The 17131-nt window shown below is 40.5% G+C and overlaps 1 protein-coding gene across 1 annotated transcript in view; it reads left to right on the top strand.

Moving 5' to 3' along the window:
• The first annotated feature begins 1192 nt into the window (after positions 1-1192).
• The window catches only part of LRIG3 (leucine rich repeats and immunoglobulin like domains 3), a 42693-nt gene continuing 26754 nt past the window's right edge, over positions 1193-17131 (top strand). The window contains exons 1-3 of the mRNA XM_030468762.1: positions 1193-1374; positions 7820-7891; positions 8161-8235. Coding sequence (XP_030324622.1) covers positions 1193-1374; positions 7820-7891; positions 8161-8235 — 329 coding nt within the window. The remainder of the gene's footprint in view (positions 1375-7819; positions 7892-8160; positions 8236-17131) is intronic.

Here is a 17131-nt window from a genome sequence, read left to right as displayed (position 1 = left end):
TGGGAACAGTAAAAGGAGAGATAATGTTCGTGCCTTACAAACCGTGGTATCGGAACTGTTAGGCTTTCAAGGCTCCAGGTGCCCATTGTCTAAGTAAAGTCCACGATCTTTCAGGTGAAATGCATCCATACAAAGGGGGAAAAGAAAGCACAACGTCCATGAGCAGTTTGACGTCTGCTTCCATGGAGCAGAGGTGTGTGAAGTTTACATTAATTGAATCCATCTCAGGGTCTGGGCTTACATATGGAACTTGAACAATAGGTATTTACTTAAATTACACAGATTACCTCAGAGATGTGGAATCTGTATGCCCTGCCCACTTCCCTGAACCTCTGGAGTTGGGATCCTGTGGGGAACATAATGGGCTTAATTACGGCGTCTGGACTAGCGGCGCAGGACCCGGAAGGCAGGAGTTAACCTCACCTCACCTTTTACATGCCAGTGACCCCAGGCTTGGCTGGGAACCTGTTGGGGCCTTTGGAGCAGCTTCGGGATAGCTCCAACTCGCTCTAAGTGGCGAAGGGAAGTCCCGCACGGGCAGGGCCGCAGCGCCTTCGCGCCTCAGCCAGGCGCGACGGGCGACGCTCAGGGCATCCCGGGCCCGCTGCCCGCTCCCGCCCTCCCCCGCAGAGGGTCGGCAGGGAGAGCCCTCCCGCACGTGTGCCCGCCGTGCTGCCAGGCCGGCTGTCGGCTGCCCCCGGGGCGGGCTTGCTGGTCCCGAGTGCGAATGCCGCCGCGGCGGCCTGGCAGCGACGGGGCGCGACGCCAGCCCACCCGCACCCCGGCCCCCCGTTTTACACACACCCCACCGGTCCCGCGGAGGCCGGCCGGCCGTCCACCCCCAGCAGCGGCGGGGCGGGCGGGGGTTGTGGCTGTCACATGTCAGGGGGAGGGGGCTGCGGCGGGGCGGGCTGCTCTCGGGGCTCCCCTGGTCGGGCGGAGGCGGGCTGAGGCGGTGGAAAGTTTGCGGAGTGGCTGGCGGCTCAGCAGGCCTCCCCCCCTCCCCACTTTTCCCCATTACTTTTTTTCTACGCCTCCGCTCCTCTCCCACCGCCTTCCCCCCTTGGCGGCGGCTCCGGGGCATGAGCGGGAGCCGCCACCCGCGCTGAGAGGCGGGAGGTCGCGCCGTGCCCGACTTTGTCAGTGAGGGAGCGCCAGGGACGGGAGCTCGGGCAGCGGCTCCGAGCCCGCCATGCCCCGCCGGTCCCGCTCGACGGCTGCCGCCCTCCTGGCGCTGCTGCTGGTGCCGCTGCTGGGGGGCCGCGCCGCCGCCCGCTGCCCCGCGCCCTGCCGGTGCGCGGGGCACCTCGTCGCTTGTAGCCGCCTGGAGCTGAGGCGGCTGCCCGAGGGGCTGCCGCGGGGGGCGGTGCAGCTGTGAGTATCGGGGCGGTGGGGCACCGCGGGGGGCTGGGGGTACCGACCCGCGCCCGTCCGCCATCTTCCGCCCCGGAGGGCCCCGCGGACCCTCTCGCGGGCAGATTTGGGGGAAGAAAACGCGGGTGTCGTGGCGATGCGGGAGATGCGGGAGGAGGCAGCGCCTGCGGCCGGCGGCCGAGCTGTCAGCGGGGGTGGCGGCCGCAGCGGGACGGCGCTGGGCCCTGGGGCGGGCTGCGGCCCCGGGCGGCCGTGGAGATAAGCACCTGGGCTGAAATCGGGCCCTGGAGAGCTGCTCCGGGTGTTGAGGGAGGAAGGAAAAGAAAGTTATGGCGACTTTCTTGGAAAACGTGCACTAATCATCAAGTTACTACTGATTTGTGTGTCGGGAAAACTCGCCTCCGTTTTGTTTGTTCGGTTCCCCGAAAGTTTGGGGTTTGATGGATTTACTAACACCGGAGCTCGCCCCTCGCCGTCCAGTGGCAGGGATTCACTGAATCTAAAGCAACACATCCTGTAAGGCCGTCTGTAGAAAACTTACTTTCAGTGACAAACTATTATGGACACAGGATAAATTCAGGGGGTCTTTCTAAAAGCCTGAAAATAGTTGAGAAACTTTTCACATTTGTTTTTAATTTCTTGTCACTCTGAGATCTTCTGTTTTAGTCGTATTAATTTTCTGTTACATTTCCAAAGCAGATTGAGATAAGGACTTTAAAGTAAACAGGAAGACTTTCAATTAGTTGTGGCTAATTCTGTTCAATTGCCTCGTCTGGAGGTCATGCTGCTTTACTCATGAAATGTGGATGCCTGTATTGACACCATATGGGACTGAACATAGGAGCTGCTCTGGAAGGTGAATATTTCCAGGAGTGGCATAGGAAAGTGTGAGGGGAAAAGAACTTTTTTTTTTTTTTTTCTTTCTTTCTTTTCTTTTCTTCTGGTTTATGTGATTGAAGTGTATGAATCAAATACCAGATCTGCTTTACATTCAACAACTGGCTTTGCTTCCCATTAAATTTCTCGCCTCCTGTTCTTTTGAACTACTTCAGTATGCTAACAGTTTTCTGACAAAATCTAAGGCTTTTTTGATGCTAAGCTAAGCTTCATAGCCTAGTTTCTTAGTTGAGCTTTAGCACTGTTAAGTGTACTCTGGTGTAACAGTACACTAAACAAAAATAAACAAGTGGAAAAATCACAGAACTTTATTTTTTTAATTGCTTTAAGAAAACATTTTGCATTAGCAGTAATCCAAATTTGTCTTTTCCACTTACGTTACTGAGAGACAGTAAAACACATTGCAGGGCTTTTTTGTTAGCACAAGGGAGGTTTTTCTAATTAGAATTCCCTTGGTAGTGTAAATTGTCCTTATGTAGGTTCACATTCTTTTAAAAGTGTGAGAAAATAGGTTCCACTTGTATAAATAAGCTTTGGTCTGTTGTAAGAAACCCTGCTGTGATTACTCATTGGACAGCTGTGTCACTTGCTCTTAAACTCACAGGAGTACATCTTTGTAAGTGTCACCAAACCATGTGGTCTGGCTGCTTTTGTGTAAATATTTCTTTTGTTTGTGTCAAATGCTTTAGAAGTGCCCTGCTCTTTCTTCCTTCCCCTCTTCTTAGTAAGAGAAGAAGGAAGAGTGTGAGGTTGGCTGTTACCTCCTGCTACTCCAATACTTGGACCTGGGATTTTGCAGTGTGTAAGATTATAAATCAGTTTCAGGTTTACACGCACAGAAAAGGTTTAACTATCCTGGATTACTGTTGGAACAAACAGTGCACTTAGAAATTGAAAAAGACTTTATGAATTTCATCGCTACGTGTTTACTGTTTTCCAAAGAAGTCCATAGTAGTTATAGCCATAGGCGAGTAGTTTAATTGCAGGGTTTCCAGTCCTCTTCAAAAGGCAACAGCTATAACACCATGTTCTCAATATGCAGAGGCATGATATCCCAAGCAGAAGAGGCAAAGTTCTTGTGTGTGAGGTCTAAGCTCAAATTAGGCTTTACATGTTCCTCTGCCCACCTGTCTGCTCACCTAGATAGAGACCTGGTCAGATGAAGCTGGTTTTCTGTAGCTCTGTTTCACTCTTCCGTGCCTTTTGTATTCAAATACCTCTGGTGTTATAAAATGAGATTGTCTAACGTGGAAAGGCTTCGTGACAAGAAAAATGAGCTTAAGTAATGCCTATGTCCTCTTCTTTTTGGTGGCAAGTGTGAGTCTACTGCTTTGTATCAAAGTGGCTTTAAAAATGGGTTGTAAATGAGCTGTAATTGCCAGCTCTACTGTGATTTCAGCCCAAAATACTGTCTTCTGAAACCCTGCCTGTGTGGAAGATAACAGTCCGCTGAAAACTCATAAACGTTTGTAATAGCTTTGTGTACAAACAGGTTTGAAGCCAGATTTCAATTTATTTCCAACATGGGCATCCCATGATGGCAAGAGTCTGGCTTTGTTAGAGCTGGTGTAGCAGAGGGAGGAATGAAGGGAGGAAGAGTGAGTTGTGGCCAGCGTCCTCCATATGTGCAAACTCCTGGTGGCACTGCCGTACCCCTTGCCAGGTTCACTGAGGAATGCTAAAACTGGCGGTGGGGCTGGAGGGAAAATCTGAAAGATGGTTTTCACTTGTGTTTGTATTACATCTTTAGTATTTACATTTTATAAATCCTCTAGTTCTCCACCAGAATTGCCAGAAAAAAGGGCTGTATGGTTTTCACAGCTGTTTTTCAATATTTTCCAGACTAAAACTTGAACAGAGCAAGCTGATTTATGAGTCACTTTGGATCAGTGTCTTAAAACGGCTACAGCCTGGCTTTTTGTTTTTCAGCTCTCCTGATTTCTGCTGAATTAGCAGCTCTATAGGCCCCAGTGGGACTGATTAAGAAGCTGTTGCTGGATTTGCATTTTAAAATTTGACTTGGGGCTCGGGTTTCTGAGTTCTCTAAGGAAGAAGATGATAATTGTGACTAAGTGTTGTAAATTAAGTTAGAGTCTAAAAGTTATATTTATAAAATGTGTGAAGAAACGGCATCTCCCTTTATGTGTTAGGCCTTCCTTTTATTTTTTTTTATCATGCAAGCATTAATGTTCAGAGGTACACTTCAGCTTTCTAGTGCAGAGGCTTGTGAGTTACAAAATACAGTCACACAAACATAATGGAATATAGGAAATAGTTTCTTTCATAAGCTGGAATCTTAAAGGGCCTCAAGAACTATGGCATGCTTTTTGAAGTGTAGGCAATTCTACTTAAATGTGCAATCCCACAATCCCTTTTATTAGAAATCTGAGGTGAAGAACAAGTATATATACTTTCTATTGTTACAGGCAGTTTCTTAATATACATCTGGTTCCTGAAGTTTCTGAGTGCATTCACTGCTGTATCCTTGATTATTTTTGAATTTTTAGGGGCAATAATAACCACAGTATTTTTTTTTAATCACTTGCAATTTTGACAAGGAAAATTCAGAAATTGAAAACACCTAGTACTACTCACAATACATTGAGAAATTCATTGGACTGAAATGTACTGGTAGATTTCCAAGAGGGATGATAGATTGTTATATTTAAAAAATGCCCCAGATTCAGTGATCGTAAGTTTCAGAAACTTCTATAGGTTTAAGCTTCACTTAGAATATTAATAAAAGGCAAATGTTTTAACTTTTGCTTTACTGCCAGCAACTGATTTAGTTTAAGAATGCGATTTCCAGGGCTGTTTTTTTTCCCTGAAGTTTCTCATTGAATAATTTTTAATAAAATATTTACAATTCATATATCCAGCAATTGGTGGACAAGCACATACACAGCTGTGTGAAGCAGGCGCTTCACTATTGTTTGGAGGGGGGTTTGTTGTTTTCTTTGTGTTTTTTTGACAACCTGCTGTAAGGAAACCAGGAATGAGGAATTTGTATGTATGTATTTTTCAAAACTACATGGAAAATATGAGGGTATCTTTAGTGTTGAAAAACAAGCACCAAAAAAGTAGTTTGAAGCTATATAGTGTGAGTTGTTACGCTCACGGTTGCCTTGATAGACTCCAGATGGATGTGAGCTTGAGCTATGAGTGAAAGTGTCTGGCTCCAGTGTGGTGATCATGCACAGCAGTGGTTGTAATTGCAGGATTTTTATAGTTTAAGGACTCTGCCAGATTTTTTTCTTTTTTTAACATGTTATAACTCCAGCAGAACAAATCTACTCACGTCTGTTACTGTCTGGTAGGTCCTTTAGGCAAACATGTTTTAAATAAACCTTTTGCAGGCTTTTTACATAAAGTGAAGAAATGCAGGTCTTTACCACTAATGATGAAAGATCTCTGTTGAAATAATTACTGATTCCTGTCTTGTCTGAAGCATGAAGAATAGTAACATATCAGGCACTAGCAGCCATAACTTTACTAAATTTTGGCTGTTTATTTGCATAGTTCATATAATCCCTACAGACTAAAGCCAAATACTGAATGAAGTTTAAGAGTAAAAATTGTCTCTACTTTGTCTGCTTTAAAAGTCCAAGTTAGATTCCTGTCTAGATCTTTATAACAACATATTTTTTTCAGTATTTATATTTAAGAACAGAGTATGAGAATTTCAAATCTATGCAGCTAACATCTTCCGAAGTTACACAAAGGAATTTTTCTCCAGTCTAGGGCCAGATGAATGTTTGCATTAGTTTTTTAAGCAGTGAAAGATGCAGTCCTCCAACTCAAGTGTAGTTAACCCCATATACAGGAGAATTCACAAATCATAATGATGAAACTAACATTTGTGGGTTTTTGAAAATGTTAACACTGAATTGATTCTTCATCTTCCAAGAGGAAAATGTGTAAGGGCTTACGTATCTGGAGCTATTTATAAGGTGCTTGAGACCAGAGCTGAGTCTTGGAAAACATAATTTTGGTGGCCACCTGAAAGTAGTAGAGGGTGTTCCTCATTTCTAGGTGTCTCCTCCTACCCTTTTTTGTGCTCAAAAATGCCTTTTGCACCTGCGGGTCTGCTCTGCATGTGCAGCCCTGGCTTGGGAAACGTGGTACTTATCTCCTCCCTGCCCATGGCCCTGAGCTGGTGCCATCAGACCCTGCTGGGTCTGATCCAGTTGTCTGGCTCAGCACACCTCATCCTGGTGGTATCTCTTTAGTGCCTGTATGTGCCTGGGATTCTTTTCCATTTTCAATTTCTATTACTTTCAACTGCTGACTCCAGGGGAGGACAAGAGGGACAACGGAGTTGTCTTAGCAACATTGAGCAAGGACTGCATAAAGCACCAAACAGTGCCTGAGGTGCCTGGCTGGGTTGCAACATTACACCTGTATCCAAGGGTCTGCAAAGAGAGACTGAATTTCTCTGGATTTGTAGTTGTTCAGGGCTTAGTCACAAAGCAGTTCTTGTTGTGGTGGGTAAGTCACTAAGAAGGGGGATGTCTTCAGCAGGGTTAGCTGTGGTTACATGATCAGATGTGCATCTGTACCAATTCCGAAGATCTCGGTAGACATGCAAGTTTGAGTTTCTGTAATTAGCTTCTCTGCCTTCTGTTATGTGGTCTTTTATTTTTGTATGTTTCCACTACTCCTGAGACTACCGCAAAGGTTTCTTAGAACTCTGTTTTTATGGTGTCGTCAAATGTTGAGTGGACACATTGTAAATATGCACAATGACCATGATGACAGTGGTCAAGAAAATGTGTTGCATTCTTAATAGCTTGGCTTGTTTTGTAGCAAGCACTTAAAAGACATTGACAAGATTTCTTATAAATTGCATCGCTATATATTCAGGATCTTCAGTACAGAGTGGCACATGCTAAGAGCTTGAGCTACTTCTTTGAGTGCAATTAAGTGTGGCATTAATGTGACTTGTTACAGATATCTTAAAACTCAGAGTAGAATTAGGCCTTCCTAAGTCTCTTCTTTTGATATTGCTTGTTTAATATCCCCTATTAATTCTGGTTATGTTAGAATGGCATGAATTGAGGTTTCTGGACAGTCCTCTTTGTGTACTTACAATCTGTGCATTGCTCTAGGGAGTGTGTGAAGAGTAAATGATACAAATGCTAATTTTGACTCAAGGAATGAGACTACCGTGCGTCTTGGTTTATGAATTTTGTTTAATAAGCTAAAGCAAAAAGGCTGTTTAGCCAGATCTTTGTTGTAAAGAGGTGGGGAAGAATGGTTGTTGGTGTATTGACATCAATATATTAAGTTATTCTCATGAGTCTTACACACACCTTAATGTACAGTTCTGAATTGTTCAGAAGTATAGGAAATTCTGTGACATGCCTGACAGTAATCAAAATATTTATACTTTTTTTATATCTTGTACACTCGAACTATTATTCTAATTTTACTAACTTTTTTTAATAATGTGGGAACAAAAGATAGTATATATTGGATTGAAATTGTATTGCTTTACCTAGTATTTCATGGCAAAACTGACAGCCTGTTTATTTTTGTAACCTCCCAGGGACTTAAGTCACAACAAATTATCTTCAATCAAGACCACTCTCTTGGATCACCTTCATAGTCTTCGGGAAGTGTAAGTTAATTTGTCTTAATTTAAAAACAAACAAACAAGGAAAAAAAAACCCAAAACCCCAACCAGTGTTTGTGTATGGTAATTGTATAGCCCTTTTCTAGGGATAGGCTGTTGAACAACAAAGATGTTTGCTGTTCTGATATTTTACATTAAGTGAAACTGGAATTATTTTTTTAATTTTGGGGTGGCACTTTTCAGCAATTTAGGAAATCCAATGGAGTTACTTTTGGTTAACATCAAGGCTGACTCTCCTTTCCTAATATTAATAGGAAGTTGAACAACAATGAACTGAAGATCATTCCTGATCTGGGGCCAGTTTCTGCAAATGTAACTCTTCTGTCTTTGTAAGTAGATCTTACTCTTGTCCCTAGGTAGTGGAACTAACTCTACAGGGTTTGTGGAAATATGTGCATTACAGAGATTAAAGTGAAATAATTTGAAATTGAGCACCTTGTGGTTAGGAAGTTGATTATGTCATATTATTTAGCAGGCTGTTTAAAATCTGTATAATTGAGCTTAATCCTTGCAGTTTTTATGCTTCTCTCAGATACAAAGACTGCATTAGAATTAATTTATGTTGTGGTAGTGCCCAGAAGCCTCAGTCCTGTTGTGCTAGGCACTGTACGAACATCAGTAAACGTGACACAAACTTGTACAATGCAGACTTTAAAACAAGGGTTATTCTTTATCATTATGCATCTTGGCTGAAATCCCACTTTGTTAAATCATAGAAGAATTCCATTAATTTCAGTGGGCAACATAGGGAAACTCCCTCAAGATGTAGCTTCAGGACAAATATCTGTTAGACGGTGTTTTGCCAGTATCTTAAAAATGTTACTTGGAGCCCTTTTTAATGTGTGGCATTTTTTTTTTAAGGCTGCAGTTAATACATATAATTGTGACACATGATTGTCTGTGTTCATTGTCTTGTTTGAAAGAAAATATTAAGTTACTTGATGTGGCATCTGTGAGTATGAAGTTGTAAAAGCACATAGGGTCCATAACCAAACCAGTTGATATTAAAGGCATTTTTTTTCACTTGAAAGCAGTTTTGTTTTTTTTTTTTTTTCCTGTGATCTAATTTCTCTAAGGTGTTGAAAGAACTGCTAACCAAAATAGGTACTATTATATTATTAATTGAAAAAAGAAAGGACACATTTTTCATGTGTGGGATTTGAGTTTTATCAGTGGGAATCTAAAGTGTCTAAAGCTAGTAATATGTAGCCCTTAGGCCAAATCCTGCCCTTGAATACAAATTGCAAGTTACCTTTTGTGAAGAAGCCTGAAGGGTTAAAACAATACAGTAAACTTTCGAAAGCTGTTCAGTTAATTAAATTGATCACTATTCAATTGCTTACATCTGGTGATTTATAGGGGTTTGTTTTTACTCTAGGCCTGGGTCAGCTAAGTCAGCTGGTGCAGCCGCTGTGTCTGGACTGCTCTGTTTGAATAAGAACTAAGTGACATTTGATACTGATGTGGTTTCTTACAGATCAGAATCAGAAAAGAATGAAAGAAAAAACAGATGGTGTCTGACAAATAGCTGTTGAATTTAAGCATATCTTCTATTTTGTATTAGTGTCGACATTATTTTTACACTGGCATAGCATTCCATAGCTGAAGCATCTAACTGATCTAAAGAATACATTTCTTTTTTTCCTACTGCCTTGCTAAAGTTGTTTTTCCATAAGGTTGGAAATACTAACATAATGAAGTAGTTAATATCCTCCTGCCATCCTTCTGATTAATACAATGTTGAGAGTTTTCTTATCATCTCCTCTATTTCTCTCATGGAAACTTAAATAGTTTAGATGAACCTAAAATTGTCCTTCTGCAGCTGTGCAAAGATTTTTGTATTCCTTTGAGAGAGAATAAAGGAAAACCAGTAACTGCTGGATTGGTTGTTCCATATCCTTAGGTCATGAGCTGAGTTCATTTACTCAGGTGGTCGAACATGGAAAAACCTTTGTTAGTATATATAGTGCAGAGCACAGATCTGACACTTAAAAGGAACTAAAAAAATGTGTTTCTAAAAGCTGTTATCATACTATCAATGTGGTTAAAGTAGGTCTGGTTGGGTTCTAGATTGTTCTCTTTCTAATTTCCATTACTTCTGTGCAGTGTCAGGAGATTACTGAATGTAAGTGTACTCCAGCTGAGATTAAGTACCTATTCTGTGACCACAGCAGAGATTCCTTGAGATTAGTATGATAGAAATAATTAAGTTATTTATAGACTTTACATTAATTTATGAATGACAGTTATAATAGTTAAAACAATTGTTTCTTCCATATCAAAGCAGATGTACATAGATATAAATTAGAGTGGTATTGCACTATTCAAAAAATAAGGCATCTTGTGTCTTTTGGAAAAGTTTTTTTTTTTTAACCGTTTTACGGGTTGGAAGTTATTTGTATGAAGATGTTAAGTCTGATGCTATAGAAAGGAATATAAAGAGGAATGAACATACAGCAGTTATCTGGCATAAACGTGTGTAATATAGTGGTATGTTAGGTGGACATATATTCAATATTCAGTCTAGCAAAACATTTATTTTAGTGGTAAAATATGTTCTTATTTTTCCTTGTTGCATGTTATTTGGAGGTGTTGAATCAAACCAAGTTAATCCTATATCTGAGTCATTCAAAGAGGACACACATGGAACAGTTAGAATGCACTTTTAATAATCACTCTTCAAAGAATAACTACTTGAAACATCTGATGAGTTTCTTCAGGATTTTAAACTTCTGTATGAAAGAAGCTTGTGGAGTCGTTCAAGCCACCGTTTTCGCTGTTGAGTCTTTGTTCTTTAAAGTAATATCAGAAAAGATGGTACTAGTCTTTTGAAACTTGATTTGATTACATTTCTTACGAGATACATATATGTTGGTTCAGTACTGTCAGTTCAAAAGCCAGTTGTTTTTTCCAAGGAAACTTCAAGGACTGCTGTGGAAGTGATGCTCTCCTTTCTTACTAAAATCTTAATTGTTGAAGAAATTTTTTTTTTTTTTTTTTTTTTTTCCACTTCTTAGTACTTGTCACTCAGCTGTGGAGTCTTAGAATTTTACTGTGCTGCAAGCATTTCCTTGCCTTGCAAAAGAGGTCACACCGCTGGTGTGTCTACAGTGAATAATGGTGCTGGTATCTCCACAGAGCTCTGTATGCCTAAATGCTTTGAGCAGTATAAACAAGCATGGGTGGATTACCATGTTAGTGTAGTTTACATTTCTGGAGCTACCTCATTTCTAGGTATCTAATTGATATTTATCTAACGCAGATATTTACATCCTGTTGAATTATTCAGGGTAAACATATCCAGAGCAGTAGATGTTCCAGTCTCATGGTCGCATCCTGTCAATAATCATGAAACAGTGATGCCAACATTTTGTTTTTATGGGTGCCAGGTGAGAGTTGAACACCATGGGAGAGTAAAGTATCAGGCAGGCACACCCTGGAAAGACTTTATGCTTGTGTGAAGGAGTGTACAAACACATGCAGGCACACTCTCTTTACATAGCTGGAGATGTATCTAAGATTTTATTTATGTGATTAGTATGAGTCTTTCACATGGCATACGAGAGCTTCTGAGCCTCCTGGGAAAGTGCTGTGAACTAAATGGGTGGTATTTTGGCATAATCTGGTCAGGAGGCTTCAGGTTGTGAAGCTATGATGGGTTGCCTGACACGAACAAATACATTGTGGACAGAGCAAAGTGAAGGATTTGTCTTCCTTACTCTAAAGTCTTTAAAGTTTGACGTTGTAAGTATGAATTACTAACTGTAGATCCTCTTCAGAATGAGTGGAGAAGAAAAAGGTCTCTCTAAAGAAATTTGTTTTTTCAAAGATAGTTCATAAGATCTTCCTACTGAGGCTTATCTAGATACTTATTCTAAAGTTAGGTTCCTTTTGAAACATCTAGCCAACATACTTGGGGTGCTTGTCTTACAGGGATGCTACTTTCAAAGGTCTGATTGCATCTTTCAGCATGTTTGACCATTTCAGTCAGTTACTTGAAATTAAAATTTCTGGGTGTTCTTTTTGCTCAGCCAGCCAACCCTTTTCTCTGTCTTTGAGGGAAGACAGGAAGAGAGCGGTTTATCAGGACAGAAAGTGAGAAGTTCAACCATTTACCAGATTGCCAACTCTCCAGTCAGTGCAGGAGTTCAAGCTGGGAGGTCAGGTCTCCTTAAGTTCTGGACAGCATAAGCTTTTGTGGGGAATTTCACAATTGATTACCACAAATATATAATGTGCAGATGCCACACAGAATAATGTGGATGTATTTATCTATCCCTGGAAGTAAAAAGTTAGTTGTCTCCTAATTTTCATTCCTGAAATACTTATAAAAACAATTATATTATTGTAGAATTGCTTCAAATGATTGTGGTAGAAAATTCTGCAGTTCTGGATGAATAAATAAGTTACTTTTCATTGTTTCTAAATAGATGGACCACAGCTGTGTCAAGCAGAGAGCAAGCAAAGGTTCTGAATTTTAATTCTAATGGTTCCCATTCTAGTAACATTCATTATCCAAGATGTACCAGTCCTGTCCTGAAATTCTTCTAGAATCTGTGGTATTGATAAATGAGAAGAAAGCCAGTATTGCCTTTTAGTTCTGTCATTGCTGTGAAGTTTTGTACCTAGGCTGAATCCAGAAATAGATTGAAGCCAAGTAATAAAAGTACTATAACCTTGTGTAGAAGCCCTGCAAGGGGCTTAATTGCCAACTACCATTTGCATAGGGGTTTCACTTTAAAACTCTTCAGAAAAATATTAACTGCTTTTAGTATGATTAGTGCTTTGAAATGAAAGGTGACGCTGATTTGCAAATGCTACAACATTATTTAAGGTTTTGTTTATATATTTTTGTTTATATATATTTTGGTTATATCTAGTTTAAATAAGAAACCCATGCTAGTTTACTTGCAGAGTTTACATACCTAGTTGAAGATACCACTTGATGTCATGGGTGCTGTCTGTTCTTGAGTACTGTGGAAACTGGAAGGCAGCAGTGACTTTAGAGAGTCAGAACAGCTTTGAGTATTGAGATATCCTGCCTCTCCAACTAAATGTTATTGTTCTTATTGAAATCTCTTGTGTAGAACTAGATTTAATACTAAAGGCCATGTTTCTTATTAGCTACATCTAGGATATGTTACACAGTAATAATCTTGCTGTCTGTAGGGACATGAAAAGCTGTACATGCCAAAGTCTTTAGTGCATATAGTAAAATTCTAATGTTAGACTAGCTTTAAATGATGGAATGCTTTAAATAAACTTGGGATTGTACATTTCTGTGAATACAAATCATTATTTTAAAATCACTGGTACATATGGTGCAGGTGATCTAGATGGAAATACCCTTGTAGCTTATGTTGTAAAGATTGATAATGTTAATCTAGTACTAAAGCTAGAGTGGAAAATATGAAGTTCATGGTGCAGAATTAAAACGAGCATGGGTGACTCAGGGTTTGGTAATATTTTTCAAGTTTTACATTAATATGTGGTTTGTATTGGGTTCCCACTTCTTGCAGAATGTGAAATATTTTCACAAGAGACACATTGGGTATGCAACATGGTACAGGTTTTCCTATGCTATTCTGAGAGTACCCTCCCACCCCATCTGTTCAGGAAGCCTTTAGAGCAGTTAAAACAAGGAATCACATGGCCATTCACTTGAGTTCTGAGGTGATGAAAAATGCTGCCAAATATTTGTGATTTGTCTGTTAGGTTTTTTTGTTTGGGTCTTTTTTTAATGATTTTACAAATACATTAACAGCCAAGGAGAATTTCCATCCTTTACTGGATGTCATCCTTTATTGGATTGCCATACATAGGGACCTGGACAAGCTGGAGAAGTGGGCCCAGGTGAATCTCACGAGGTTCAAGAAGGCCACGTGCAGGGTCATGCACCTGGGCCAAGGGAACCAGAGACATGAATATAGGCTGGGGAAGTACTCCCTAGTGAGCAGCACTGTGGAAAAAGTCTTAAGAGAACTAGTGGATCAAAAGCTAGACATGAGCCACTGATGTGCAATTGCAGCCCAGAATGCCAACCACATCCTGGGCTGCATCAAAAGAAGTGTGGCCAGCAAATGGAGAGAGTTGATTCTGCCCCTCTCCTGCCCTGGTGAGACCTCACCTGGAATGCTGTGTGCAGCTCTGGAGCCCCAACACAAGAAGGATGTGGATGTGTTGGAGCATGTCTAGAGGAGGGCCACGAAACTGATCAGAGGGCTGAAGCAACTCTCTTACGAAGACAGGCTGAGGGAGTTGGGGTTGTTCAGCCTGAAGAAGAGAAGAGAAGGCTCTGGCGGGACCTAAATAGCAGCCTTCCAACACTTGGAGGGGTCCTACAGGAAAGCTGGGAAGGGACTTTTTACAAGGGCTTGTAGTGAGAGGACAAGGGGTAGTGGTTTTAAACTGGAAGAGAGGAGAGTTATGTTAGAGATTAGGAGGAAATTCTTTAGTGTGAGGGTGGTGAGACACTGGAACAGGTTGCCCAGAGAGGTGGTGGAAGCCCCATCCCTGGAAGTTTTAAAGACCAAGCTGGACAGGGCTCTGAGGAACCTGATCCAGTGGGAGGTGTCCCTGCACATGGCAGGAGGTTGGAACTGGATGTTCTTAAAGGTCACTTCCAACCCTGAAAATTCTATGGTTCGATGACTGCAGGGGATCACAAGTTTTTGTAGCAAGCAAAATTGTTTCAACTTTTAAGTCTAGGTTTCTGATGAGCCAGTATAAAATTACTCTGATTACTTCTTCCTTGTTACTTGATTATTAATATTAGGCCTTTGTTGTTCAATTAATGCTTTTGAAAAACAAACCTAACAGTGAATTTCTGTACTGAAAAAGTAAAAAGTCCTTCCCTTCAAAGGAAAAAAAGAAGAGCAAAATTATCTAAGCCATCAACCGTGATTTGTTTAAAAAAATATTACTTTGGTCACTGAAAACAAACAAAACACCGTAAGTGTTTTTGGGTCCAGATGGTAGTGTGTGCTTTGAATGGGAGGTTCTACCTGTTGCTTATCTGTCCCACACAGCTTCAGTGGGGGATTTATTGGAGAAGTTCTCCAAGTTTTAATGTGCATTGGGCTTCATATATAAGCTCTGACATTTCAAATTCAGTTACCAGAAGAGTCCAGGTTTAACCTGATGTCTTCCTATAGCTCCTTCCTTCTGCCTTGATTAGTTGCTCATTAATCTTGATTTCAGTCATCAGTGAATTTTTTTTGCAGTGGGTAGCCTGCTTTGCTCCAATCTGAATAGAATCCTATTGTTGAAAGACCTGTTTACAAAGTATTTCCTGAGATTGGTAAAGCATTGTGCTGTCAGGCAGTGGAGACAGAGCTAACTGTGATATAAACATTTAATAAGTGGAGCTTATGATGCTGCAGTGTCCATGTCTTTATTTATAGGTCTTTCAGAGTGAATGTGTGTTTGTTCATGCTACCTAACTTAAATATGTAATCTGAGGAAGAAGTTAGTAAACTAACTTTTAAGTTGAAGTGGCTTCTCACAGATCTTTGCTAAGCAAGATGCTGAGCTTGTGACTAAAGATCTGTATATTCATCTGTATTTTAGGCAGCTTTATGGTTGCTTCCATTCTGCTTACCCAGAAGAATAGAATAGTCTTACTTTCCTCATTTCTGGGACAATAATAGAGCATGTTCTGGTCACTGATTTTAATTGTTTGTTAAAAAAACCCCAACTTTGTTGCCAATATATACTCTTCTAAAATTTAAGTGATCACTGTTTTAATCTAAGTTTCATTAGTCAACATACAGCTTAAATGCCTATCTAACTTTATGTGCAAACATAGTTACTGAAGAAAAGTGGTGATTAATCTCTTACACTATTTGGAAGTGATTTTATTTTATGTCATTCCTGTTTAAAATGTGGAAAATTACATTTAATGTGCTTTGAGATAATGGGCATCACAGATCATGCTTCAAATAGTAACTGTGAGAGGTAAAATTCAAGTAATTGAAAGAAATGTGCAAAATAGGTTATGCATTTGTCCCAGCTGGCAATGTAGAAATAAGAGTGATACTTTGCACTCTGTGTGGCAGTCTTAAAGAGAATTCTTGCAAAAAAAGCCTTCTGTAAAGATAATTTTTTTTCTCATAATCCTTGTTTGCAAAATTATTGGGTAAGCATGAGAAATCTACCTCTTGGTTGTCTTACAGTAACCTGGGAGTGGAAGCTGTGTGTAAAATCCAGGAGAACACTGTTCTCGGTGCACATATGCAAGAAAGGAGTTTAGGCACAACTCCTGAAAATGAAAGCTTACATTCAGTAGGAGTGGATGCCTTTCCCTTCTGCTCTTGCCAGAGAAAGTGGTATTGTGTGTTTATAAAGCTAGCATACTGAACTGGAGTCTGGCTCCCAGTATTAAGAAAATGTTGGTCAAATATTTTACATCCTTGTCATCTCTTCAGCTACCACTTTATTATGGGAAGGATTAAGATTTGGATGCTGCCTGGAAGAGTTTGTTTTGAAGAAAGGATAGAGGAATGCCAGACTGGGCTTCAGGCATAAGGGTAGTTGGAGAAAGTCCCAAAAATGGGAGTGGTGGTAAACCATGTGTGACTTGGGCTGAAGTTGTAAGCAAAAAACTGAAGCGAAGAAACTTACTGGAATTAGTTCTTGCAGTCTTTGACATTTGGTGTGGAGACTTAGAGGAAGTAAATGAAAGAATTTGAAAAGGAACCTGTCTTAGACTTGCAGACATGGAAACTTTATGGCAGCAAGTTTAGATGAATGATGGGAAAAGGAAGAAGCATGTAGAAACCTGGACTTTGTTGTAGCAAAAAAATAAAGTAGTGAGAGCCTAGACAAATGCTTTTGCAATGAGAAAGAAAAAGAATGCAAATCTTAGGAGCTGTTTATAGTTGAAAAAAACTGGCATGGTTTTCTGATCAACAATGTTAATGAAAAGGATGGATTAAAAAAATAATGATCTGAAAAATCAATAACACTTGCTGTGTGAGAAAATGGAAGAATGGTAGGAAATTTTACCAAGGAGGAGATGTGAAGTTGTAGAGCATATAGTACAGACATGAGTGAAAGTCAGAATGAACTTAAGAGGTCAGGCGTAAATATTGGAGTGTGGTGTCTTAGAGAAGTGGTAGATAGATACTGTGATAGAGCAGTGAAATGTAATGACTCAGTGCCTTGAGTGAAATAGAAGTGGATAAGAAAACATTCCTCAGCAAGTAGTACTAACAGTATTTATGA

Source organism: Calypte anna, chromosome 1 (genome assembly GCF_003957555.1).
Source record: "Calypte anna isolate BGI_N300 chromosome 1, bCalAnn1_v1.p, whole genome shotgun sequence".
NCBI lineage: Eukaryota > Metazoa > Chordata > Aves > Apodiformes > Trochilidae > Calypte > Calypte anna.
This window is presented reverse-complemented; position numbering and strand designations above follow the sequence as displayed.